The following is a 27,255-nucleotide window of genomic DNA, read 5'->3' as shown; positions in this document are numbered from 1 at the left end:
TCGTAACGATATTGGGTTCGTTATTTCTCGAACCCACACCCAGTAAACACATTCAACACGAAACAACACGTTCAACACAAAACGGCATACAACTAGTTTAATTTTATTAAAATGTATTAATTTTATTTCAAACGGGGAAGGTGACAAAGTTCATGAAAAAGGCCAAGTTAGTCATTCAAGTTAAATCATAATTAGAAAGGCAGACATCAACTACATTTTAACATCTTGAGACAAGCACTTATTTACACACAGACACACACAAAACACAGGCATATTTTAAGGCTATTTAACACAAATGTTTAATCGCACTGAACTAAGAACCCACATCTCAGACTCTGCTACAGCTGGTCGACTGGAGAGAAGGTGAGTAGGTTTGGTAGGTGCATGTCTCCTTGGCGAGGAGGAGAGGGGCTCTCAAGCTGGTCCAAGTCCAAGGAGAAGACCTGTTGGGGGGCATCCCAGTCCCCAGTCCCCTGCCCCTTGCTGCCCCGGTGAGGAGTGCCTTGGGCGGCACAGGGGGAAAAGCCGAGGAGGTCTTGGTCCGTGGCGCCGACGAAAGAAGTCTTCTCGAGGATGGACTGGAGCCGCAGTCGTGCCGACAGCAAGGACGACACTTTGTCTCCCTCCAGAGGGGACGCGACTTGGGGCAAAACGAGTTCCTCCCCAGGTCCGTCCTCTAACTCTTCCACTTCTTGCGAGGGGTCCTGGCTGTTGTTGCTTAGGAGACTGTCGTTGCCAAGGAGACTGTCGCCACTGGACAACTCCGGGATGGTCTCGTTGGCTATGCTGAAGTCGAAACCCTCGTTGGCACTCCGACTGGTCAAAGACTCCACGTGGGAGGAGTCAAATGACATTAGGAAGGGAACTGCTTCCCTCTGCTGGCGGAGAGTGGGACTGCGAGGCACAGAGGCTGTTGTGGCAGTATGGCCACTGGGAGTGTGGAGAGGCATAGTGGTTGATACAGGGGCGTCGCTGGCACTCAGGGAGGACACGTCAGGGTTCACGTTGCTTCTGCTAGCCTCCGAGTAGGGCGTGAAGAGGCCAGTGAAACTGTCAGGAAACTTTCCGGAAGGACGCACCTTCTGGGTCACGCCGTCCTCCACTGCCTTCCTCCAGGATGTCCTGACGTCTGCAACTGCCATAAAAAAAAATACACAAACACCATATCAAAATATTGCCACAGACATACCCGTCTCAAGGCACATTCTGTGCAACCAAACACAACCACACATCAGCAGGCCACACATTAAACACCAGCAGGAGGTACATGAGGTACACCGCCATTAGATCACTAGCGTTTATACATTATATTACATCATTTGTTAATTTATTATTTATGTATTTATTAATTATTAACACTCTTATCCAGAGTACTTTACAGTGACCTACAGGCTGCAGTCACTTAACCTGGAGCTTTTCTAGGTTAAATGCCCTGCTCTGGGCACAGTGGTAATAGATCCTGGGATTTGACTCCTTCAGCTATTCCACATTACTACACACAGTTGTGTGCGTTGCAGTGCTGGAGACGCATCCCGTCCACTTTACATGGGCTCACGTCATCCGTTGCAGAACTCAATTGTGGGTCCGTTGCGTCGAGTTGCTCCCGTCGCTCACGTTGAGAAGTTCAGCTGTTGCTGCACCGACGAACGGCACCGGCCAATCAAGCCAATCGACGGACGGCACCAGCCAATCAAATGACATTTATACTTCAAGTCATTTGCATAGCTACCGTGGGGAAAACCCACTGGCATGCGTTGAGGGAACGCAACTGTGTTTATGAGCCGTAACTGCTGGCTCACCCAATAGCTGGCATAGTGCCAGTGTTGTTGCCAAGTTAAAGTTGACTGATATTTGGCAGACTATTATCCAAAGCGGCACAGGCTTGCAACGATTGTCAGTCTGTGACGTTGCCGCTGTTCCACCATGCCAATAAAGCAGTGTTTCTCAAAGTTTTTCAGACCAAGGACCACTTAACCAGTAGAAAAAACTTCACGGACCAACTAGCTAAGACACAATAGGCCTACTCACTGAACCACCATGCTTATTGTCTTTGCACCTTGCTTATTGTGTCAGAGGATTCATATGATTTAAACTGGCATAGCTTACATAGGCAGTGTTGCAGAACTGTTTGGATTTACATACAAGTTGGTTCAATATTGAAAACAACTCATCTATATTATTTTTTACCACGTCTGCTCGCGGACCACTTGGGATATCTTGCGGACCACCAGTGGTCCCTGGACCACACTTTGAGAAACGCTGCAATAAAGGGAGTCATATGTGGATCAAGTTTTTGAGCAATGTTGCTAGGCAACCACATAACTGGTTCCATGTGTTCTGAGTGGATGATCATGATAACTTGCCTACGTAAGGGATAATGTATTGTCCGCCGGTAATTATCAGAAAATAAGTCCCGACAGGACTCTGCAGCACTCTGAAGAGCCGTGTAATAATGATGCTTAAAGTTCTCCAGAAAAAAATAAATGTGGCCCCACATCAATGGGAATGAGTCAGAACAGAACTCAGGAACACTGCCTAGCAACACTGCTCAAAAAGTTGCCTTGTGTCCAGTCTAACAGGGACACTTGGTACATAACTCAACGTTCCGTTTGCGGAGCGTCTGTTACAACAATTAGCTTCCACTATAATCAATGGAACTGGCTACGCCAGATGTTATAGCGGCACATACGTTACGTTAGAAAACATGAGAGCATTCTTTTTTACGCTATGTAAACGAAGCGGATCAGTTGCTGTCCCAGTGTAGCCTGGACCTAAGACCAGTGTGAGAGCCAGAGCAGTGGCCAGGGGTGGGGGCAGACGTGGCCAGGGGTGGGGGCAGACGTGGCCAGGGGTGGGGGCAGACGTGGCCAGGGGTGGGGGCAGACGTAGCCAGGGGTGGGGGCAGACGTGGCCAGGGGTGGGGGCAGCCGGGGGGGGGCAGACATACTCAGGCTCTCTGGTGTGCGGGGTAGCTGTCTGCGGGCAGAGAGAGGCTCGATCATGTTGCTCAGAAGGTGCTCCAAGCCCATGCCTCCCTCACTGTCCTCTTGGTCTTGAGGGTTAGTGGTCACCGCCTGAGCAAACTAAAGGAACACACACACACACACACACACACACACACACACACACACACACACACACAAACATACGTTAATGTAGCACTGCTTTGATTATAGCCTGTGCACATATGTATCACTAATTTCAATTATTTTTATTTTATTTTATATATTTTTATTTTAATGTCAGATCTAAGAACGCAAGTGTGTTGTCTTACCTGCTCAGCCAAATTATCAAACTCAAGATCCAAGATTTCTGCTTTTTTCTTCACTGCAGACTTTTTGGTCTGTGCATTGGCAGGTTTTGTCTTGTCCTATAACGAAATGGAGATTATGTGACAACATATTACAGAAAATTAACTACACAGAAGAGGTTAACTGTCAATTTTTTCTTGCCATTTTAGTGAATCCCTTTCTCCATCTATGATGGTTATAATTCACAGTGATGCCACCTGAGCAAGGTGCGGCATAAACATGGATATGGTTTTCTGAACATAAATATAGACCATGACATGTCTGTAAACATGGATATGGTTTTATGGACATAAACATAAAGATGTTGTCTGCTCCGTATCTGTCCGTGACGATTTCACTCAATTCGCCCCGGTCATCAGAGAGCAAGGATGCTGTAGGGAGAGCCAGTGGTGGACAGCGCACAACTCAGCACTGCCCAGGTATCTGCCTCCCATTCACACCTCATTTAGAGGTGATTAGGTGAGCATGCGCTCACACTGCCCACTTGGCTGCCATTAACACCTCGTTCACAGGTGGGTAGGTAACACACTCAGACACTGGTCTAGGATTTCATGGGATTCGAACCTGCAACCTCGGGAGCGGTAGTCTGTCAATCTACCTGTTGAGCTATCGCATCCCTGTAGACAATAATGAACTGGACAACTCAGTTAAAACCGAGATATACTGTTTAAACTGTGATACTGTTTAAAAGTTTGATACTTAAGGGCAGTTAAAGATCCCTTAACATTTTGAAAAAGTTTGTTGGAGGACACAATTATTTCAATGATATATTTATAATAAGAATTATATTTTAAACTTGTTGATTACTAACACCCCATTTCCTGTTCATTTTTGTCTATTCCTAGCCTAACTTATTTTGTGGAGGTTATGTTTTTTTATTGAAAACAAGACAATTTGTAAGTGATCCCAAATCTTTTCAACAGCAGTGCATGTAGATATGCATTGATGAACTGTATCGGACAGAGTTAGAGATGGAGAAAAACTAGGAGAGGAGGGACCAGCTGGTAATAGTGGAACACTGAGGATGCTGGAACTTCAATCTAGAACTTTCAAACATTCCAGAACGTTGGAGAATACTGGAGCTTCTCTCAGCTGTGGTCTCAGGTGTGATACCTTTAGTATAGACACCAGAGGAGTTTTTTGGGGAGGTTGTTCAGGAGCTGGCTGCACTGGTGTGACTGCTCTTGGCGATTCCAGAACGCAAGGCATCATGGGAGTTTCCACAGGAACCGAATCCAACTCCTCATCAGAACTCTGCTCAGCTGAAGACGGAATGTTGCGGAATCTTTGACGTTCAGACAGATACATGTTATGAAATGTGTTCCTCTTTGATCATGTGTGATCATGTAAAATGACAAAAAATGTGTATAAGATATACATACACACAAAGACATACACACACAAAGACATACAAACACAAGACACACACACACACACACACACACACACACACACACCCGTCATGGTCTTCTGCTTGTTTCGTAACCATCTCCTCCACTAGATTCTGCCGACTCTGTGGAATCTTCACCTCTGGATCTGGGAAACATAAACATAGCGCATGAAATATCTGCAATTTTGTACCCCTACACATCTATGCATTAGATTTAGGGATGCACAATATTGAATTTTAGCCGATATGTCGATAATTACAAGCTCATTTTTGGCCGATGCCGATACACAACGCTAATTTTTATTTATTGAAAAGTCTCTCCTTTTACATTACATTACATTACATTTGGCTGACGCTTTTTAACCAAAGCGACTAACAACATGGTAAACAGTAAGTTTTAGAACAATTCTCACAATTTTAGGACAGTTTAAAAAAAACACATTAGAGTACAGTAAGAATAAGTGCGTCGGTGAGTGCTGTATTTTAACAGTTACTTGTCAGTTTAACGGCTGGTGAGTGCTAGGATCAGTAAGACTTGTTGTAAGTGTTGCTATGAGAGTAGATGTTCTCTAAAGAGCTGGGTCTTCAGGAGTTTTTTGAACGTGGAAAAGGATGTCCCTGCCCTTGTAGGAACTGGCAGTGTGTTCCACCAACGAGGAACAACAGATGAGAAAAGTTTGGATTGGCTTGAGCGTACCGGTGGTAGAGCTAGACGTCGTTCGTCAGAGGAGCGCAGCGGTCTGGAGGTAGTGTAAGTCTGTATGAGGGCATTCAAGTAGGTGGGAGCAGAACCGGAGACTACTTTGTAGGCAAGCGTTAGAGACTTGAATTTGATGCGGGCCGCCATAGGTAGCCAGTGTAGCTGGATGAGCAGCGGGGTAACATGTGCCCTTTTGGGTTGGTTGTAGACCAGGCGCGCCGCTGCGTTCTGGATCATCTGAAGTGGTTTCACTGCGCAGGCTGGGAGACCTGTCAGGAGGGCATTGCAGTAGTCGAGTCGTGAGATGACTATTGCCTGAACCAGAAGTTGGGTAGCATCTTGAGTCAAGTAAGTCCTGATTTTCCGTATGTTGTAGAGTGCGAAACGGCATGACCGGGCGACTGAGGCAACATGATCTGAGAAGTTTAGTTGGTTGTCGAGAACAACTCCTAGATTTCTTGCAGTCCTGGTCGGTGAAACAGACAGGGAGTCAAATTTGATGTTGATGTCGTGGTGTATGGTAGGTTTAGCTGGGATGACCAGCAGTTCAGTCTTTGAGAGGTTCAGCTGGAGGTGGTGTGCCTTCATCCATGTAGCTATGTCTGAAAGGCAATCCGAGATCCGTGCTGAAACCAGGGGGTCGTCAGGTGGAAAGGACAGATAGAGCTGTGTGTCGTCTGCATAGCAGTGGTATGAGAAGCCGTGCGAACGGATAATCTGTCCCAAGGAGGTGGTGTAGATAGCAAAGAGGAGGGGGCCCAGCACTGAGCCCTGGGGGACCCCTGTGGTGAGATGGTGAGGTGCAGATAGCTGACCAAGCCATGATACGTTAAACGAGCGTCCTGTGAGGTAGGATTCAAACCAGGAGAGAGCAGCTCCGGAGATTCCCATGTCAGCGAGTATCGAGAGAAGGATACGGTGATTAACCGTGTCAAAGGCAGCCGATAAGTCAAGCAGAATGAGTACTGATGACCGAGCGGTCGCCCTGGCTTCTTTTAAGGCTTCTGTTACAGACAGCAGAGCCGTTTCGGTAGAGTGGCCGCTTTTGAACCCAGACTGATTTGGATCCAGAAGGTTGTTCTGTGAAAGGAAGTCAGAGACCTGTTTGGAGACTGCTCGTTCAATGCCTTTGGATAGGAAAGGCAGTAGTGAGACAGGGCGGTAGTTCTCGACTTGAGCAGGGTTGAGAGAAGCTTTCTTAAGTAACGGTGTTACCCGGGCCATTTTGAACGCTGTTGGAAATGTGCCGGAGGTTAGCGAGGCATTGATCACATGTGTGATAGCTGGAGCGATGGTCGGGCTGATGGACTGAAGTAGGCTCGTAGGTATAGGGTCCAGCGAGCATGTGGTAGGACGGCTGCATGTCAGGAGTCTGGACACTTCACTCTCGGAGAGAGGCGTGAATGCTGAAAAAGATGTTCCAGCAGTCCCTAGAGGTTGTAGGAGTGCGGTATCTGAGTCAGATGCGTTGAGTGGGCATGTAGAGAATTGACTGCTGATTGCCGCCACTTTGTTTGTAAAAAATGAGGCGAGGGTATCTGCAGTAAGGCTGGATGGAGGAGGAGGCAGCTGAGGGTTGAGTAGCGATTTGAAGGTTGAGAAAAGTTTTCGAGTGTCTGTAGCGCTGTTGATTTTGTCATTGTAGAAAGCAGTCTTAGCAGCAGTGATGCTGGCTGAGAAGGAGGTCAGGAGTGTCTGGTAGTTTTTGAGGTCGTCAGCTAGTTTGGATTTGTGCCATTTCCTCTCCGCGGCTCTGAGTTTGGTGCGCTGCGATCGGAGGGTATCATTTAGCCATTTAGCTCTCCTGTGCTACAATGAACCTGTTATTATGATAGCGTAGGCTACTTGCTGTAGATACAGGACATTCAAAACTTAATTTTGATTCAACCCTGTATCATATTAGAAATAGACATTCACTTATAAACAATATTTAAATGATTTCAAATATGGTACATTTATTAAGTAATATTTTCACATAAACATGTTCATGTCATACTTGAACAGTAACCTACAAGATAGTTCCCCAAGAACTGTGTTGTTGACAATATGACACATTGTTCTCAAATGAACAGAAATGCAGCTGTAACCCAGTCTGTAGGGTATGTCAGTCTGTAGAGTAAAATGAATGAGACCTATAACACGCTAGTAACTTTGCAGCTAGCCTTCGTTCTGGACTTCATGAAACTCAGGCTAGCTTTCTAGCCAACGTTACACACTTCAGAAACTGATTGCAATTGTAAAGAAAAGCTTAGCAATGCGTTGTCACGGTTTTAGCTGGTACTGTTTTTTTCTGGCTTAGTTTTCCGAAATGCTTTGTAGAGTTCAGGATGATGGCTCTTAAGATGTGTAATTAAATTGGTAACGTTAAAAGTGTCGTTTTACCCCTCCTCGCATCACTGGTACTTTACAAGCACTGCAAATAGCAATTTTGTGAAATTATGCACTATGCACCGGGACGCCTGTGTGTGTGTGTGTGTGTGTGAAGTGGAGGGTAGTGTGACACTCACCTGTGGAAGTGGGAGGGTGTCGGAAGAGGACACTCTGTCTGACCAGGTCCTCAGGAGTCGGCTCAAAGGACAGGGCTGTCATGGCAGGGAGAACGTCCACACCCTGGGGGAGAGAGGACAGAATCTTTAGGTTAGCAGCATCATTTAAACATTCGATGTGGACAGATAATATATCAACATGCATTGGAACAGAAAACAATATACATTACATTACATGACAGAGTGTCTCATTACAAAACATGACACTGCATGACCTTGGTATGCCTCTGAATGGCATTAGACATACAGTGTGTATGTTATAACCCTTTTTCTAACAAATCATTTTCTAACGCCTTCTCATGCTGGGGTGAAAGGTCAGGGGTGGAGGCACTCACTGGGTCAGCGCTGACGACAGAGGACAGGACGCTGTTTTTCAGCAGCTCTGTCCACTTCCTGTCCCAGCTGGCCTCCGCGTCTTTTATGGCGCTCTTGGTCTGAGGGATGTCCTCGGTGCTCATTCTGGACCTGGGAATGGGGCGCGCACACACACAAGTTGTTGACTTCACAAACACATGCCCTGTTACCCAAATGCACAGACAAACGCATCCAATAGCAGAGTGCGCTCACCTCAGCCTATTCAGGTCTTCCTGGGCTTGGGCTATCCGACTCGCGTGTTGCCGCAGGGCTTCCCCATCCACCTGCGTCGTGGGGCCCTCTGAGTGAGCCTCAGCACGCAGCTCCGCCGTGGGGCCCAGAACTCGGCAACGCTCCTCATTGAGAGTGGCCAGGGCCTCCTTGAGCAGGTCCAGCAGGTGGAGCAGCGAAGGCTGAGTCGAGTCACACCGGCTCCCCCTGCTGGTCTGGAGACACACAGCAGGGACATTAGGGCTGATTCATGCATTTATCTGGCATAACAGTCCAAGTCTGTATCTTGGATAAACTTGGGTTATATATATATATATATATATATATATATATATATATATATCCCACAAGTATCTGCTGTAGCGGATTCAGCTTGAAAACTCCCACGGAGTGGGCCTCGTCTCACCTGGTCGGCCATCTTGTCCATCCTCTCCTGGAGCCCTGCGGGGACTCTCAGCTTCATGTCGGCTCCGTCCAGCGTGTATTGGTCCACGTCGCCCCGGAGCACGCGGTCCATGATCCCCTGCTTCTCCCTCAGGCTGGACAGTACCTTCCCCACTTCCTGCCACAGAGCGCGCACCTGAGGGGAGACAGACACAGACACACACACACAAAGACACACACACACAAAGACACAGGACAGCAGGGTCAGGCCAATCAGAGATTGAAGCAGTCTGCAGACCAATCAGAAATGGAAGCAGAGTATGCTGACCAATCAGAAATGGAAGCAGGGCGTGTGCCGAGCAATTAAAGACTTATTTCTGGCAACAGTGGCTGTAGGTCTAAAGACCCTTATGTTTGTCATTGAAAAGGTTTGCCTGAAGGTTTCATTATTATAATAAAGACAACTTTCATTAATTTTCTCACATCATATGTGAAAATCTAAACACAGTATTACAACAATGATCTGTATTTGCTGTAAAATCATTTATTTCATAACGAAATACCATTGCTCATATCATCATCTCAGTACTATGGAGTCCTGAGAAGTGCTATGCACTAGAGGGCGCTAGTGCACTTTGTATGCACCTATAGTTTCAAATAAAAACAAACCAAAACAAACACTTTACTGATGCAAACACATTCATTTCCTTAGTCACTTGACACAGATAACCACTTCCATATCTGAGGGTCATTCCATCAACCTCACTAATGAAGGCGGCGCTTAACAGAAATAGCCTGGCCTTGAACTAGCATGGACTTTCACTTGGGGCCTGAAGCCGTTCCATTAACTCAAGTTAGCTGCATCTTGCCTTCGTTTATTCAAGCCAGGGTTAGGTCAGCTTCATGTCTGTTTGTGCACGAGGAAGAAAAGTAGACCAAAACAGTAGATTGACGAAAAGAGGATATATGTCATAAAATTAAGCCAATACTAGAGGATTTCTGTTCGATTTACAAGCGGAATCTTCATCGAAAGTCATCAAGTAGAAAATAGTTGCCTATATAAATTGGAGAATAATGAAATAATAAAATCATACATTTAAACAACAATGATCATGGTTTGAAATCGATAGAGAGTTTGATTGTCTTGCTGATGGCTATTCAAAACGATGGCTATTCAAATGTGTTCTTAGATTAAAAGGGTTCACTCCAAATTATTGTCTAGGTGGTCATCAAAGAAATTGGTATCAACGTAATATAGCCTATTGTCTCCCATAAGTCTTGTAGTTCTGCCAAAGTGTTTGTGAAATATAATTATCTGAAATGCAATGGATTTCAATTTGTCATTTAATATTTAATCTGTGTAGCACACAGTTGATTTGACATTCATGAACAATCATCAACACATGAAGCGGTTTTAATCATTAGTAGCCATATGCCCTAGGCTATAGGCTACAGGTTACAGAATTATATATATGGCTTGCATCAGATTTATGTAGCACTGGCATAGCCTATTTACTGTCACTAAACAGGCTACCAAAATGTGCATGACCCTTTATCAATAGTAGCCTAGGACATGTCTTTCATTAAAGAGTATAACTAAAATGCCATTATCAGGGTGATAAGCTATGTAAATGCTTTGTGCGGGAAGCGAACCTGAGAACACGCAAACATGATGCCTTTACTATGCTGTCTCGCTACGCGTGGCACCACACACGTCAAGTTAAAAACTTTAAGTTGCAGAATTTTCATACATTCCTGGGAACTAGTGAATATGCTTGGTGACACTGTCGGAAAAAAACATTTCTACTTCTATTTTTGAAGTTGGTTGACGGAACCATCTTTTTGGACTCATTTTCCGACTGATGGGTTTTTTTGCAACACAGCTTGATTAAGCTTGAAAGTTAACCTGCTACGGACCAGTTTAGTTCTGTAGCATAAATTCCCATAGTTACCAAGCTGGGATTCACGTAAACCACACTAATAGAACGGAATACCAATATTCTCTCACCAATATTAGCGAGACTTATCGAAATAAGCCAGGTTTAGCATTTAGCGAGGTTGATGGAATACCCCTCTGGTAGTGCAAGAAAACATACACTTCTTAGGAGCAATGCTTTGGTGACCTCCTTCCGTTCTCTAAGATATGGGAGGGTGAATCTTTTTTTTACAACACAGATGTGTTTGATGTGTCTATGTCCCCACAAACTCAGAACAGATCTATGATGGTAAAAAGAAGAATCATAAACGATCAGACAAGTGCTCTCTTTGAGCAAGCACTTTCGCAGACGTCAAGTCAACCGTCAGACTAGGTAGAAGACTTATTTGATCACTTTAATGCAAAAATGGCAAACATTATGAATGATATTGCTCCATTACAATTCAAGAAAGTTAAGGACAAACAGAAAACACCATGGAAGCAAAATCCAGCAGTTAAACTCCTAAAAAGAGTGTAGAAAGACCGAAAGAAAATGGCGTAAATACAAACTTCAGATTCACTATGAAATCCATAAAGAGATGCTCCGCACTCTGAAATATGCAAAGCAAGACAGTCTTTCTTTTCTAACATCATCAGTAGAAGTTCAACACTCGTGTTCTATTTTCAACTGTTGATAAGTTAACAAATCCCTCCTCACAATTAGCGCCTGCACTTCTCTCAACTAATAAATGCAATGAGTTATCATCTTTTTTCAAAGGTAAAATTGACAAAATCAGACTCAACATATCTACTCAATTACCAAATCAACATCCGGAACTTCCAGCTACAAATAGAGGTAAACTTAACTTGATGTCAGAGTTCAGCTTGATAGACCACGACACTTGAAAAAACGGTACAGAAGCTCAGCTCTTCCACATGTGGCTTAAACATTTTGCCAACCATCTTCTTTAAAACTGTTTCACCTTATAGCTGCAGATGTTCTTCGCATGGTAAATTCATCACTGCTGTCTGGCATTTTTCCTAAGTCACTAAAAACAGCTGTTGTAAAGCCACTTCTCAAGAAGAATAACCTGGACGCCTCCATGCTAAACAATTACAGGCCCATATCTAATCTACCTTTTATTGGCAAAATTATTGAAAAAATAGTCTTTAATCAACTAACCACCTTCCTAACATCAAGTATTTTGATTACTTTCAGTCAGGTTTTCGGGCAAATCACAGCACTGAAACAGCTCATCAAGGTTTTCAATGACGTACACCTCAATACAGATTCAGGTAAAACATCAGTCCTAGTGCTATTGGACCTTAGTGCAGCATTTGACACTGTTGATCACAATATTTTATTACACAGACTAAAACACTGGGTTGGATTTACAGGCATAGTTATCAACTGGCTTAAATCATATTTACAAGAAAGGAGTTTCTTTGTTACCATTGGAAACAGTACCTCAACACCAATGTCCTTGACCTGTGGTGTTCCCCAGGGGTCGATCTTGGGGCCACTATTATTCAACCTCTATATGCTCCCACTTGAACAAATCATCCAAAATAATTTGATTTCATATCATAGCTATGCAGATGACACACAAATTTACTTCGCTCCGTCACCAAACGACTATGGTCCCCTTGAATCTCTGTCAGTGTATAGAACAAATGAACACCTGGATGTCTCAAAATTTTCTTCAGCTGAACAAAGAAAAAAACTGAAGTAATTATATTTGGTAAAAAGGAGGAAAGACTTAGGGTTGCCACTGTCCTTGACACAAAAGGGTTGAAAGCAAAGGATACTGTTAAAAATATTTTTTCTTGGTCATGTTTAATTGGCTATTATTAATTGGTGTATTAATTGACAGTGATCTAAATTTCAACAGCCACATGAAAGCGATAACTAAATCAGCGGTTTACCACCTCAAAAATATTGCCAAACTTAGAGGGCTGACGTCAAAAGATGATCTAGAAAAACTCATTCATACATTTATCTCCAGCAGGGTTGATTACTGCAATGGACTTTTCACAGGCCTTCCTAAAAAGACTATCAAACAGCTTCAGGTGATACAAAATGCAGCAGCTAGGGTTCTCACAAAAACTAAAAGAACTGACCACATTACTCCAAGTCCCTGCACTGGCTTCCAGTAAGTTACAGAATTGACTTTAAAGCACTACTGCTTGTTTATAAATCACTTAATAGAGCAGGACCTAAATACCTCTGAGACATGCTTCAGCAGTACACACCCTCCAGACCTCTCAGGTCTCAGGAGAAAAACCTGTTAGTAAAACCTGCTGTTAGAACTAAACATGGTGAAGCAGCTAAAGCTATGCGGCTCAGCTCTGCAACCAACTTTCGGATGACATTAAAAAGGCCCCAACTGTAGCCAGTTTTAAATCTAGACTTAAGACCAAACTCAGATGCTTTCTGCTAACTGCACTGAGTTATAATTTCTGAATCTGTCTTGAAAATTATTCTACCGTGTGTCTTTTGTCTTTTTAATCATTCTCTATTTTTAAATGATTTTACCTTGTGTTTTATGTTTTCTTTTTATTATGATCTTTACCTTTTGAACTATTCTTTGACTATATTGCCCTTCTATGCTTTTATTTGTTATTATTATTTGGTTTTGTTTATGCAAAGCACATTGAATGACCTCTGTGTGTGAAATGCGTTATATAAATAAACTTGACTTGAAGGCGGGATGGTGAAATCTCAACAAAAAAAAAGTCAAACAAAAGTAAGCTAAACAAACAAAAGAAAAACAATCTCAGAAAAAAACACTAGAACATCAATAAAAACATGGCAAAAAAGAAATTGAGATCTGCAATGAGATCTGCTTGGTCCAGCAAGTCAAGAGAATTGTCTACAAACCTTCAGAACCTTCTCCTGCACCAGACCTCCATTCTGCTCATCAGAGGCTTCCAGGCTTCTACAGAGAAGACATCAGGTGAAAAAACACAACACAGTTTTTCAACACAAACAAAAAAAAACAGGCAAACGGTATCCATAAAAAATTTAAAAAAACTGTTGTGCAAAACGGTGTTAAAGATTTTCCAGGGAAAATGAGAATCCAAACTTACTCAAGCAATTCCTCATACTTGGCATTCTCTGCCATGAGGGCTCGCACAGACTTCTCCCAGGACCTTCACAAAGGAACAAAAACCCAAACAAATCTACAATTAACAAACTACATTGACACACACACACAGGCAAAAATGTGGTGAATACACATTCACATCGAGGTAAAACATAAAAACGGTTGAGCGACCAAGCTAGATTTAATTCTAGAGCTAAAACTAAAATTAAAGTAATGTCTAATAGCCTACGTTGTAATAGGGGATTAATATAGTTTATCTATCTATCCATCTATCCATCTTCAACAACAACAACTTTATAAACATATATACTAACCAACCCCACTCTCGCTCATGGCATATTTAAATAAGATTTTACACATTCACGTCAACTAAACTGATGAATAACTGATAATTGCCCTTCGTTGATCAAGATGTAAAACTCTGAATTGGTGAGACCAGTTGTGTGCGTCAGGAGACCTTTGGTTGCTTGAATAGCCTTCTCTATGATGGCATTTTTCTCACTAGTAATCTAGGCCAAGTGGTGGTTTCACTGCCAAAGGGGGTGACCGCCTTTCCCCATGCCGGATGAGTCAGATGGGACAAACATTTCCGAAAACACAAATTTATGTGAAAACTCCTGAGGCATGAACTTTGTAAAGCACTTTGAGTGCTCCCAGGAGTATAAGTGTACTCCAGGTCATTATTTAGTCATGTCATGTCATTCTGATGAGTCTTACTGGTCAGTTGCAGAGCCCAGAAGATGACCCCTGATGTAAGCCTCCTGTCCTGGTTACTTAGGGAATGGTTTGTGGTAAAAGGAACACTGTGTCCCTTGGCATCAATTTTCAATGCCATTCGGCACTAAGACAATACCCACTTAGCCATAAACTGACTAAAAGGATCAAACAATCCTACCCAGTCAACAACGTTACATAGTGCAATATCAAGCGTTCTGGGTGCGCATTGGCAATGTTAGAGATTCCATTCTCCCTATTATAAGTCAGTGTAGCATCAGAATGAGTTTGACGCCGTAAAAGAACTCCATTGTGTTCCTTTAAAGGAATTATACGGAGTAAAATGCACTTTAGATCAATTTACGGATGATTGGGAGTACATACGTTGAGTTGACATCCAAATCATGTCATTCGGATGTGTGTTGAGAAAGTTCGATATGTTTTTTAAAAACATAGTCCAGTATTTCTTTCGAAATGGAAATGAAGTTGTATGGACTGGACTATGTTTTTTTTTTTTTGTTTGTTTTTAAATGGCGACGAAATTGTGAATTTCCAGAGTGTTTTACTCCACACTCAGCAATCGACTTCTACGGACTTTCCCCTGAAGATGGCAGCAAAGATGGCAACATTTCCGGAAAGGTACTGGCTTGATGAAATTCATTCTGGACTCTCTATCCGACCACATAAAGACATCGGGATACTTCGGTTTGGCTTTAGGGACCCTCTACTCACTACCACGTAAGTGCAATGTTGTTTGGAACTGTAGAAGAGGTATAAAAATAGCGTTTTGTAGCGGCGAAATGACATGCCCGCGTCACTTCCAGGCTAACGAGTTTTGACTAAAAACGGTAACATCGAACTTTCTCAAAACACATCCGAATGACATGATTTGGATGTCAACTCAACGTATGTACTCCCAATCATCCGTAAATTGATCTAAAGTGCATTTTACTCCGGATAATTCCTTTAACACTGTTCCTGTGCTTGAGTATCTCATCTGAGGTTGGAAGAGATGAACAGGCTGCACAAAACTTCTCTTTCGGCAGGACGCTGGTCAAGTGCCTTAAACAAACCTTCACTTTTTCTGTACTAACAAAATTTAATGTAGTAAAATGCAATGAAAATAAAGAGAACATGGAAATGAGCAGGCGCCAGATTCTGTCTGTGTGTGAGTGACAGTAAGAGATTGATACCCACTCTAAATGTAAATGTAAAATTCCATGACTTTTTTTTTTCCTGACTTTTCCTGATAAGACACTTGAATTTCCATGACATACTATATAATGAATGCTGTGTTGCGTTCAACAATCTTTTACTTTTTACTACTCAAGCAAGCAGTAAAGCTAAGAATCAGATATACAACAATTCTGCACAGAAATATATTTATATACATGTATTTTGGCAAGTACATTTTAAACTGCTACAACAGAATTCCCAAAAATGATCAAATTCCCTGACTTTCCTAGCCTGGTAAACCAGACCCTGGAATCTTTCAGATTAAGGGTCTGGCCACGAGTAATGAAAATGGCCCAATTCGAGGGGCTGCACCAAGCATGCATTTGAAACTCTCACTGCACGCAGTTGGATAACGCTACGACCAATCACAACAATTCATCAGCGTCAGTCATCAGTGTAGCTCGCCTTTGTCCCGCCTACACCGATTTGATTGGTCCCTCTCGCTCGAGAGATAGAAGAAATTTGGATCATTGCTCGTGGCCAGAGTATCTTGCGGGCACAATTCAAATTGTGCTCTCGCGAGAACTCTGGATTTCCATGGTATGACTTTCCATGTCTGGAAAAGACTTTCCAAAATTCCATGATATTTCAGAAATTCCATGACCCGTTCACACCTTGTTGATAACATGTGTGTGTGTGAGTGTGTGAGGGGTGGGGTGGGGAGGTGAAACAGACAGAATAACTTATAATGGGAGAATAAGAGGCTGGTTCTCACTTGATTCTAAGCTGGCGTTCCCAATTGAGGCGGTCCCGAGCCACGATGGCCGCAATGTGGCGTGACCTTGCGACCTGGAGGCGTTTCTGTGCCATCTCCAAACTGCTCGCGGGCACCGCAACAGCTGCCGGGACCCACGAGCCATCTGGTCACACACACACACACACACACACACCTGAGTTATAACCCAGGTAATAACCACTGGTTTACATGGGACAGATGGTGAATGGTATTGGACCTTGCCCTTGGCAGGCATATAAAGATGACATGATACAGCAGCTGTAGCTGGATCGATGCCATGGCTGCCCACTGCTGTGTGCCGTCAGCGTTGGACACATCACCAGCCTGGCAGCAGAGATCAAAGTTCAAGCAGATCTACTTTGGGCTAAATCTGGGGCTAATCACATATGGGTATACTGTCAAAACTCGATTAATGCCCAATTAAACGCAGGCCCCTTACTGGCCTGGTGTGGCTACAGGTTTGAATAAATTTAGGTCGGCCTCAATTAGAGGCCTGGTCTGGTGTCTTTGGATGTGTTTTGGTTGTACAAAACCTCCTGAGCCTGCTTGAGCTAGTTCTATGCTGCTTACACACATTTTCTACCAATGAAAGGCTGGGAGTGTTAGCCAGTTTCTAAATATTTCAACTTTTGTCAATATGGACATGCATGTCTATAAACAGGTGCATCTTATGATCTCAAAATGTGAATATCATGGAAGTGTTTTTTCTGTAATTTATTTCAAAAAGTGAAACCTTCATATAATCTAGATTCTTCACATATGAAGTGAAATATTTCAAGCCTTTTTATGTTTTAATCTTGATTATTCTAATCTTGATGATTAAAGTTTACAGCTCATGGAAATCAAAAATCCAGTATCTCAAAATAATAAAGAATTCATAATACAGAAATGTCAACCTGAGAAGATCCCTAATCAGCTAATTAAGTCAAAACACCGGCAATGTTTTTTCTGAGCCTTTAATCTTTCAGTCAGGGCAGGACTATGGACCTTTCCACAATATTCTTTTTTTTTTTTTTAGATGCACCTGTACATTGTTAGATTGATTGTGTGTGTGTGTGTGTGTGTGTAGTGTCTGAGTACCTGTGCGGAAGCTCTTCATCTCCTCCAGCATGACGTGTTTGGTCAGACCCAGCATGATGTTGATGAACTTGGGCCCGCAGGGGGAGAGCAGGTGGGAGGCCAGCACTTTAGGGAAGGAGCCGCCCGTCTCATTCTGCACGACACAAGTATAAGTATAAGTATGTATACTTTTTTGATCCCGTGAGGGAAATTTGGTCTCTGCATTTAACCCAATCGGTGAATTAGTGAAACACAAACAGCACACAGTGAACACACAGTGAGGTGAAGCACACACTAATCCCGGCGCAGTGAGCTGCCTGCTACAACGGCGGCGCTCGGGGAGCAGTGAGGGGTTAGGTGCCTTGCTCAAGGGCACTTCAGCCGCGGCCCACTGGTCGGGGCTCGAACCGGCAACCCTCCGGTTACAAGTCCAGAGTGCTAACCAGTGGGCCACGGCTGCCCAAGGACACATGCAGGGTAGTGATTGGTCTGTTTGTTTGGGTTTGTGTGTGTTGTTTTCTTCTGCTGATTTGGGGTAGTCTCTGTATATAATCTGCATGTCATTGCATGAAAGTCAATAAAAAAAAAAAACAATTCCCAGGTATAGACCTTAGTTCCCAGGTATAGACCTTAGTTCACTTAGAGGAGCACAGAGAAGCACAGTACAGAAGTCAGCCACCATACCGAAATCTCCTGAAGTCGAGCCAAGGTAAGCTTTCTAAACTCAGCATCCTGCTTACGGTCCAACACTGGATAGCAATGTCTGTGAAACAGATTGGGATGTTGCAGGAAGTTATTGTAGTGTTGTGGTGATGATGATTTTACTCACGCTACTCTGAATACTATGAGTGCTGGGTGATAGATATTGTGCTCGTGATTTCAGCTCCCATCTGGTTTAGCATCTCACCTGAAATCCTCGTGGGTACGTGCTGGATTAAGTTTCTCCATAAGGAAGTGGATGACGATGTAAAAAGCTTCCTTGTTGGGTTTGTCAAACATAGTCCTAGCAAGAAACACAAAGTGAAATGTATTTAAATGAGGAAATATTCCAAATTCTGTGAATGGCAGATTGCTTTAAACCTAGGCTGCTAACGTTAGTCTTGCCATTGACGAATCAATGTTTACGTTATTCTAGCTCCTTCCACACAGACCCGAAGTTGTTGTTGGTCAGGTTATCAGTTACGTAGACAAACGTTTTATTGCAACCTTAGATGTTGTGCTCACCTACTGATATTAATAACGTCATCTATTACACTAACTTGAAGCTAGCTTGTTAACGTTAGCTAGCAACTTAAACAGTGAATGTAAATTTACGTTAGACGATGCTAACGTTAAACAACTTAGTTGACAACCAAGCGAGACAACTGAATGTAAGAACCAAAGATGCTTTATCGGATGCACAGAGAAATCAATGTAAGAGAGATGTGGTTGAATATCTGGTTAGTTTGGTACATAGCCCCCTGATACCTATAACATCAGATGACGATAACTTTAGCGACATTAGCAAATATTACCGTTAACCAAACTGTCAACATGTAACAACTTACTCTCCGAGGACGACATGGCGTTTATTTCCTTCGGCTTTAAATCCAAGACTTAAGAGAAATGCCCATAAATATTTAGCACTTTCCTTTTGATTTAAGGCCATTCTTCAAAAAAGTTGGCCAGATTTGTGGTACCACAGCCCATTGATGTGACGTGAGCACAGCAACCGCCAAAATGTTTGAGGCATTGCTCCGGAAGCTAACGTTGTCCTCTTCCGGTTCAATGTTTACACTACACCAGAGAGCCACTGCAAAGTGTAAAGTATAAAGTGTTCTACTTATATATCAGTGCAGAGGGTCCGTCTACTACTATTATAGACATTCTTTGATTACACATACATGTTAAAAGGAGCATTGCAAGATAAAAAGCAGATCAGTTTGATATAGGAAACCTGATAAACACTTTCATATTTTTACTGTCTATGGCTAGCCTGGCTAACGCATGGGGAAACCCAGGCTAGTCTATGGCAGGGGTGTCATCAAACATATATTAGGCAGTGGGTTGGATTCGTTGTGGTGGCCGTCATGGCCAAAGATTCTTTGTTCTTTACCATCAAAGATCTTACAGCGGATATATCGTTGAAATATCATGTCGACTTTAACAAGTGTCCAGATTAAAGTCGCCATGGCGAGATTCAAGTTAAAATTAAATTGGTTTATCACGTCGACTAACTTTAATCTCGACGTTTCGCCTTTATTCTTGTCATGGCAAAACTAGTTTGGAGAGAGAGCTAGATGCCACTGAATCCGGACAGTCAGTCAATCAGTTGACCGACTCAACAGAATGCCTTATGTCTTTTAATCTGGCATTCAAAACGTTGAATTTTTCGAAATTTCGAGTTTAATCATTCATCGCTAACATATAGCCTATATTTTGTGTGGCCCAATACCCCACACTATGTTTAACTAAATTATCATATCATATATTGCTTACATTGTTGAAGACAACTGGATGTGAATATCTTTTATCCCTCTGATTTTTCCTTTACCCAAAATCTCTGGTGGGGCCGTATGAAACTTGCTGGCGGGACTGATCTGGCCCCCTCCAGGGCCCCAGTTTTACACCACACTATGGATAAACATGTGCATGAAATAACCTACTTTACAGATCCCAGTGAGAAAGAAAATAAGGGATTGATAACGGCACACGTTGATTTAAATCAAAATATTTTAAAACTGCTTTGCTTTTATCCCAGCCATTCCATTACAGTATTCTAAATATTATGGAGTATGGAAAAGTCATTAAGTATTTACTCTTATAACACTCACCAGAAATATCTCATCCGGAGTTCCACTAGATCTCATAGATTAGAAATATGATAGACAACATATTGTTTCGAGCATGTTTCTAGATTTGTTCAAGGCATTTGGTAGCCTACTAGAGCATGAATTCTGTTTGGGTTTGGGGAGGTTTTCTGTGACTGTCAAGACATGTTATGTTGATATATACCGTGATCAATTAATTCATTTTGTGTGTGTGTGTGTGTATAAAATATCACTTATTTTTACTTGACCGGCCTATGTAGTGAAGCTGGCAGGTTTTGGGGGTGTCACTGTCAGCATTAAAGTACACATCAATAAAAAGGAAATCAATAAACCAATATGTCTTCTTTAAACAACAGGAGGGAAGGCAATGGAAGACTAATCCAATCGTTTTAATCAAATTAGTGTAGGCTACATTTGATTTTGATGAGGATCTTGATTTCCTATATGCTCCTTGAGGAGGGACACAGATCAGGGTGCAGTTTCTTCCACAGATGACATGTCGGGTTCCGAAGAGAGATCCGAAAACGTCAAGTCAGGAACCTGGTGTTGACGGAACAGAAAAACCACAACAGCTGCCTTTACCTGACTGAACGTTCCAACAGTTCACCACCCAAGAGTATTTGCAATTGTAATAATTCATCGGTTTCATCAGGGCCCTTTCCACAGGTGTATTAATCAAGCACCATGCAGTCTGCATCTGTGGTGGTCATTTTGATCGTTGGAATTTAAACTCAAAAAAATTTCACCAGCATAACTATTTTTTTTAAGAAAGTCATTTTTTGAAAAATAAATAAATAAATATATAAAGTAGGACAAAATGGCCCATCACAGTCTTTGTTAACCAGTTCTCCACACATCTTTCATTGATTCCCAAAACCTTTTATATTAATGCAGAATTCAAGACACACACAAGACTAGTAATATTAATAGGTTTATTATTAACTTAGCACAAGGACAACAGCTGGGCATCAGTACAGTCTGGATAATAAGGCTTTACATGGAAAGTTACATGTTGTAGGTGAACTTGTCAGGTTAGGTGGAATTTCTGCAGGCTTCATTATAGGAAGCATTTTCAGTATGAACCACACACGTCACATGCACGATGTGAAAACGGGTAAGTTAATGTTGCCGTAGTAAATATAACATACTGTAGTTCATCTCCACACACACAAAAACAGGCTTCTCTTTTCAACCACATGAGTTGTTAACAGGGTTAATCAACACTGAGATTAACAACAGTTAGTGCGTAGAGTCCATATGTTTCTTCGCCTTCGTGTCGCAGACTCTTTCCTCCGTGGAAGTCTGGGAGGGGACGGCTGCATGGTTCAGCTCGGGCTGTTTGTGAGTGTTGTTGGCGGAGGCATCGTGCGAGTGAGCAGCAGCACCACTGCAACCTCCTCTGCCACCAGCAGGGGGCTCCATGTGCGAGTAAAAGGGACCTACCAGCCAGTTGAGGGGCGTGTTGTTCACCAGGTAGTCCATGGTGTCGTCCAGAATCACACGGACGCGGTGCAGCTGCGTCCGGCTGGAGGACAGCACGCTGTCCGACAGGTCCCCGATGGCCGCCGCCTTGCTGAAGCTGCCATAAAGCTCAGAGGCGAGATGCGACAGGGTGAGGGCCTGGTCCTGGATGTTCTGGGGGAGACCCTGAACGCTGGACACCAGGCCCTGGCAGGTGGTCTGCAGCTGCTGGGAGAGGCCGCGGGCCAACGCCAGAGTGCGGGACTCGATACTCTGCAAGGGAGGAGAGAGAGAGAGAGAGAGAGAGACACGGGACACAAAGCCATTACTACGCAGGATGAGGCACTCTACAAGCACCATCATACCAACACACTGTAGAATACACAAAGATACTATTACAACATCCCAAAAACTGAAAGTGTTTTCCCAACAAAAAGATATTCTAGAAAAGTGCAATTATTTGACAGTTTCTTTTTTCCTTTTTATTGTGAGTATAGAGCTTGACATTCTTCGTTGTGCTTCATCATGACATCTTCCATCACCATTATATTACCATAAGTTTTAATGCAACAATAATTACTTTCTAATGGTGTAGCACCAGCCCAGAATCCCTTCCTTATTCAGTTCGCATGGAACACCAAGGTACCACTTCAGAGACGGTACCGCATGGTAAAGTTTTCCTAAACAAACGGCCCTGTTATTCTGCTGCAGATAACATACCACGGCATCACACTCTTCAGACGTCTGGCCGCTCACCCGCCAATCCATTATGGCCGTCAGTCTCACATGCATCTTCTGGTTGGCATTGTCAAGGTTCTTTCTGGCATATTCAATCTGAGAAACAATCACACATCAGAATGGCACCTCGTTTATATACTCTAAATTTCAGAGAAAACCATTTTGTAGCCCAAGAACAGCAGTATAGACAAAATATCAATAACAAATAATATTAGTTATGGCCAGCTCACATGCATAACTATAAATCCTAACACAAAGGGCCCTTTTTTGTGTGATGGGCAAAGTGTAAAGTCTTAAGTCAATCTAAAGCTAATTTTATAACTAGGCTAATTTAGCACCATGGGCAAGACCCCATCCTTAAACATTGAAGAGTCAAATCAAAATGTCAATAATCATTTAAATTAGGGCCCATTGATTAAAGTGGTTAACGAGTCCAATGGCAGAGAAGAGCACAGAAGAGCCTGTATAAGTATATATACTCTTTTGATCCCGCGAGGGAAATTTGGTGTCTGCATTTATCCCAATCCGTGAATTAGTGAAACACAGTCAGCACACAGTGACGTGAAGCAGTGAGGGGTTGGGTGCCTTGCTCAAGGGCACTTCAGCCGTTCCTACTGGTCGGGGTTCGAACCGGCAATCCTCCGGTTGCAAGTCCGAAGCGCTAATCAGTAGGCCACGGCTGCCCCAAGAAGCAAAGAGAAGCGAAGCGTAGAGACCCACCACATCCATGGTGAGGTGAAGCTGGGCAATGGATTCTTGGCTGTGCTGCCGAGCCTCACGCACCTTGGCCATGGTCCTCTGGTAGGTGCGCTGGCCCACCTTGGTGGACAGACTGCCCAGGCGCGTGTAGTAACTCCTGGGCTCCAGGCCATTCTCAAAACTCTCCACGGCTTTGATAGATTTTTCTGAGAAAAGAGGACAGGATGAAGTATATAAATCAAGCCACTATCAAGATCCTTTAAAGCTGGGGTTAAACAAGGCAAACACACACACGCCTCTGGTTAAACATCTCTAGTGTATTTACAGTTTATGTAAACACTGGCGATTAGTTAAAGAGTTCCGAGAAAAGGGAAGTATTCTTGAGAGGAACGGGTGCCGATGCCAAACACTCAACAGAAATCAAACAAAGGAGATGCAGTAAGCCGATTTATGATGGGCCATTGGGTCATTTTCTTTCTTAGAAATCTTTTTACCCTGTATCCCCTTTGGGGCCTTTATTCTGGTCCAATATTAAATCTCATTGGATTACATAAAGTGATTATTCCAGCACCAATTTTAAAACCACTGGAACACATGTCTAGGGGCAGTAAGGCATGACCAAGAACAAAAGCACCATTGAGATGGAATCAGAAAATTCCCAAAATTAAGTGATCCCTCACTGCCAGACCATGACAGTTATTAGGAGTCCACATTGTCGCAGGCATTTCTCTATTCACCTGGATCCACAGAAAAATCCTAAATGTTCTGCATTCTGCCCAGATTATAATGATTAATCAGCTTCTCCCAAGACCTTCTTAAAGCTGTGTAGGCCCCGTCATACAAACAAAGACAATTTTACTGGACAACTCCTGCAAGTGCTGAAACTGAAATGAAACCATCTAAATTAACCAATTAGAGCCTGCTGTCCAGCACTGCACTGCACTTGGGTAGATATGAACAGCAGTATATAAAATCTGAGACAATGGGTAAATCAGAGATTTCAAGTCAGCTTATAGTTATGTTTGTGTTCCTCTCCCTCCCTCAGAAACACACACACACACACACACACACACACACACTTACTCATCTCCTGGTTGGTGTGGGGCAGGTACTGTTCCACCAGGCTCTCTGAGGTGCTCAGGGCAGAGTCCACGCCGCAGCTCACCAGCTGCACTACGCGGCTCTCCTTCACCATGGATACGCCGCCCTGGACAGCCCCGCGTGTGCGGCCCACCATCCCGGTCACTGCGCTGGTCACAGTCTCCTTGGCACCATTGACCCTCTCAGAAACCACATCCTTCGCCCCGTTGACAGTGTCTTTTGCGGAGGCCACAACCTGAGAGGGCAGAGTGTGTGTGTGTGTGTGTGGGGGGAGAAATGTGTGCTGTGAGTGTTACCAAGAATTGTTGGTGCAATTGTATTGGCTGGCACTGGGGAGTTTCAGCAGGCTAATTCCACTGCGGCTTGCCAACAGAGAGTAGTGGGGTAGTGGAGAGCAGAGTCAGGGCTCGAGCGTGATGACCAGCAACATACCTGTTCAGATGGCTGATGCAGGATTGGCAGACTCTTCTCAATCTTGTCCAGTCCTTTGCAGGCAAGGACATTTGCAATAGTAACTGTGGGGGTTGATTAAAACACACTTTTAGAGGACATTATGACAACACCAAGTTATATATTATATATTATATATATATATTTTTTTTTTTTTTTTTTTTTTTTTTCCCCCCTCATCTACATCTACTATTCAATCTGCATGAAGCCAGCATCAGCAAACAGAAACAGTCTTATCACAGGCGGTTTACATTGGCAATAGTCTACCAGTTGACTGCATGTTGAACAATTGACAGGTTTTTTTTGTTATTATTAGAAAATCTGAATTCTCTCTAACTTCTCTAATATTACTCTACTTTCAATACACCTCATCAGGAGTAACTGTAGCCTAGCTGTCCATAGATAGATAGATAGATAGATAGATAGATAGATAGATAGATAGATACTTTATTGATTAGATAGATACTTTATTGATCCAAGGGGAAATTCAAGGTCTCAGTAGCATACAGATATCACACACAACATCAAGTTACTTACGCTGTGGTTCCAATTTGTCGATGATTGGCAGAGCGCTAATGATAGCCACGGATGACACGGTTTTCACGCCCAGCTCCGCGACTTCACACACGCTCTTGATGTACGGGTGCTGGTCCTTGGTTTGCAGGTATACTTTTGACATGATGTCATAAGCAGAGCTAACCAGGGGAAGACTTGCCACCCTAGACACCACATTCTGAAAACACGAGGTTAAGGTTAGCCTTCATGAAGAGGAACAGAACCACAAATGTATACATTCTGAGAAGGATATAGGCTACAGATCAAGAAAAACAACGTAGCCTACCTGGTCATTAAGAACCATTGACGCCATGTCTATCTGTCAAAGTTGTTCCTAAAAGTGAAAGCCACATTTTTAACTTTGTTGAACCACACAACCAGATGTTAGTATGGCCATGCACAATATCGCTACGTTACAAACATATACACAAACAAAAACTCACTTACGGAATATCAACAGCCGCGGAAGTAACACTGAGATGATTGAGCTGTGGTCTGCGTATGACGTTAAAACTGTGAGAGTTGTTGTGAGTGAAACTTCCCTTCTCCCCTGTCAGGTTTTATACTATTTGCATCTCGCGAGACAGGGCGTAAATTACGTCAACGCCCATCGAATTATTAGGGCAAAGGTTATTTGTACATCACCGGGTATTTCCACATTCCTTTATTCTTTCAACATAAACCTGGCAATGGTACAACTACAAGGGATACATAATCTGCCATTAGCACAGCCAAGAAGATTATTGTGTATCTAGTTTAATGAAGTTTAGCCACTTTTTGTATGTGGCTTCTCCTGAATACATTGGTGTCTAGTCATAATCAGTCCAAGACAAGTATGTATACTAATATACAGCAGGTCCATCACCATTATACATATCTTTGTTTTTTGGGGGAGGGGGGGTAATTTAGTAAAAATATATCTCTGGTGTCTGGTATGTCTCCCTGAGATACATAAGTCACTAGGCCATAGGGTAATCATGACTCATTGCCTTGTGAATGACCACAGAAGATGTCAAAGCAATCTGTGCTAAAGTTCATCAACACCTCATTCAATGAAATCCTGTCTTGTTCCCTTTCGGACAGTGCTTGCACTGTAAAATGTAGGCTACCATAAACTGTGATATCATGCATTGATTGCGTCATATTAAAATGAATTCCGGTGCAGTACAACACGTAGCGCTGGACTATGACCAGGGGATCCCGATTCTGATTTATGGGTTACTCTGTACATCTGAGTAAATGTGTACATCTATCAACCACTGGCTGATTTGTAGTCAAATTCACCATCCACTCAATATTAAATGATTACTTTGCCACTTTCATATTTTACCAGCATTTGGCTGCATGGTGCCTGGTGCTAATTTGCATCCCAGTTCTGGTCCAGGGTCAGTTGTGACCTGCCAAGGTTAGACCAGGTCCAATCTGGGTCCTTCAATCCACTACTGACAGTATATTGTAAGATCCCTATCCACAGTTTGATAAAGTGATACTTCAGTAGTGCTTATTGGCATGCAATGTCATCTCACACAGATGCTGGGCGTTTTAAATGTGAAGTAAATTGAACAAAAACCAATTAAATTAATCAATCAAACAAACAAACAAACAAAGTGTCCACTACATCATTGGAACTGTGAAGCGTGACAAAAATGCAGGTTCTAGGCTCACGTAAATCTGTTCCGTGTTCTGTATTAAAGCCCTGTGAGGTCCTGTGAGGTCCTGAATGACACCAGAGACCATGTGTAACCGGGTGAACAGAGG

At 43.1% G+C, this 27,255-nt stretch overlaps 3 protein-coding genes and 1 non-coding gene across 7 annotated transcripts in view; all 4 read right to left on the bottom strand.

Moving 5' to 3' along the window:
• LOC121690252 (C-type mannose receptor 2-like) overlaps nucleotides 1-27,255 on the bottom strand; it is a 1,098,322-nt gene that overhangs the window by 204,153 nt on the left and 866,914 nt on the right. The gene's annotated exons all lie outside the window — the stretch shown is intronic.
• haus6 (HAUS augmin-like complex, subunit 6) lies at nucleotides 97-19,562 on the bottom strand. Its single transcript, XM_042070694.1, has 16 exons — nucleotides 19,231-19,562; nucleotides 18,591-18,686; nucleotides 18,368-18,446; nucleotides 17,705-17,837; nucleotides 16,604-16,748; nucleotides 13,922-13,984; nucleotides 13,713-13,770; nucleotides 8,939-9,112; nucleotides 8,515-8,747; nucleotides 8,283-8,412; nucleotides 7,909-8,011; nucleotides 4,769-4,847; nucleotides 4,425-4,596; nucleotides 3,275-3,370; nucleotides 2,948-3,083; nucleotides 97-1,135 (listed from the first exon to the last, which is right to left on the bottom strand). Exons 1-16 carry the CDS (start codon nucleotides 19,329-19,331, stop codon nucleotides 339-341), a joined length of 2,595 nt encoding a protein of 864 aa, XP_041926628.1. The 5' UTR covers nucleotides 19,332-19,562; the 3' UTR covers nucleotides 97-338.
• On the bottom strand, nucleotides 3,614-3,744 carry LOC121690559. Its single transcript, XR_006025145.1, has one exon.
• Nucleotides 20,864-26,065, bottom strand: plin2 (perilipin 2). 4 transcript variants are annotated; one of them, XM_042070746.1, is made up of 9 exons: nucleotides 25,945-26,065; nucleotides 25,784-25,831; nucleotides 25,480-25,675; nucleotides 24,925-25,007; nucleotides 24,475-24,727; nucleotides 23,413-23,597; nucleotides 22,675-22,788; nucleotides 21,937-22,227; nucleotides 20,864-21,033 (listed from the first exon to the last, which is right to left on the bottom strand). In XM_042070746.1, the coding sequence occupies exons 2-9, from the start codon at nucleotides 25,808-25,810 to the stop codon at nucleotides 20,962-20,964; spliced, it is 1,221 nt and encodes a 406-aa protein (XP_041926680.1). In that variant the 5' UTR covers nucleotides 25,811-25,831; nucleotides 25,945-26,065; the 3' UTR covers nucleotides 20,864-20,961. The 4 variants fall into 4 exon arrangements, with proteins under 4 accessions (XP_041926680.1, XP_041926677.1, XP_041926679.1 ...); XM_042070743.1 differs by lacking the exon at nucleotides 20,864-21,033 and having other exon boundaries at nucleotides 21,412-22,227; XM_042070745.1 differs by lacking the exon at nucleotides 20,864-21,033 and having other exon boundaries at nucleotides 21,412-22,227; nucleotides 23,476-23,597.

The sequence above is a fragment of the Alosa sapidissima genome, chromosome 18 (genome assembly GCF_018492685.1).
Source record: "Alosa sapidissima isolate fAloSap1 chromosome 18, fAloSap1.pri, whole genome shotgun sequence".
NCBI lineage: Eukaryota > Metazoa > Chordata > Actinopteri > Clupeiformes > Clupeidae > Alosa > Alosa sapidissima.
Note: the sequence above shows the minus strand (reverse complement) of the source record. Positions and strands in the feature narration are given on the sequence as shown.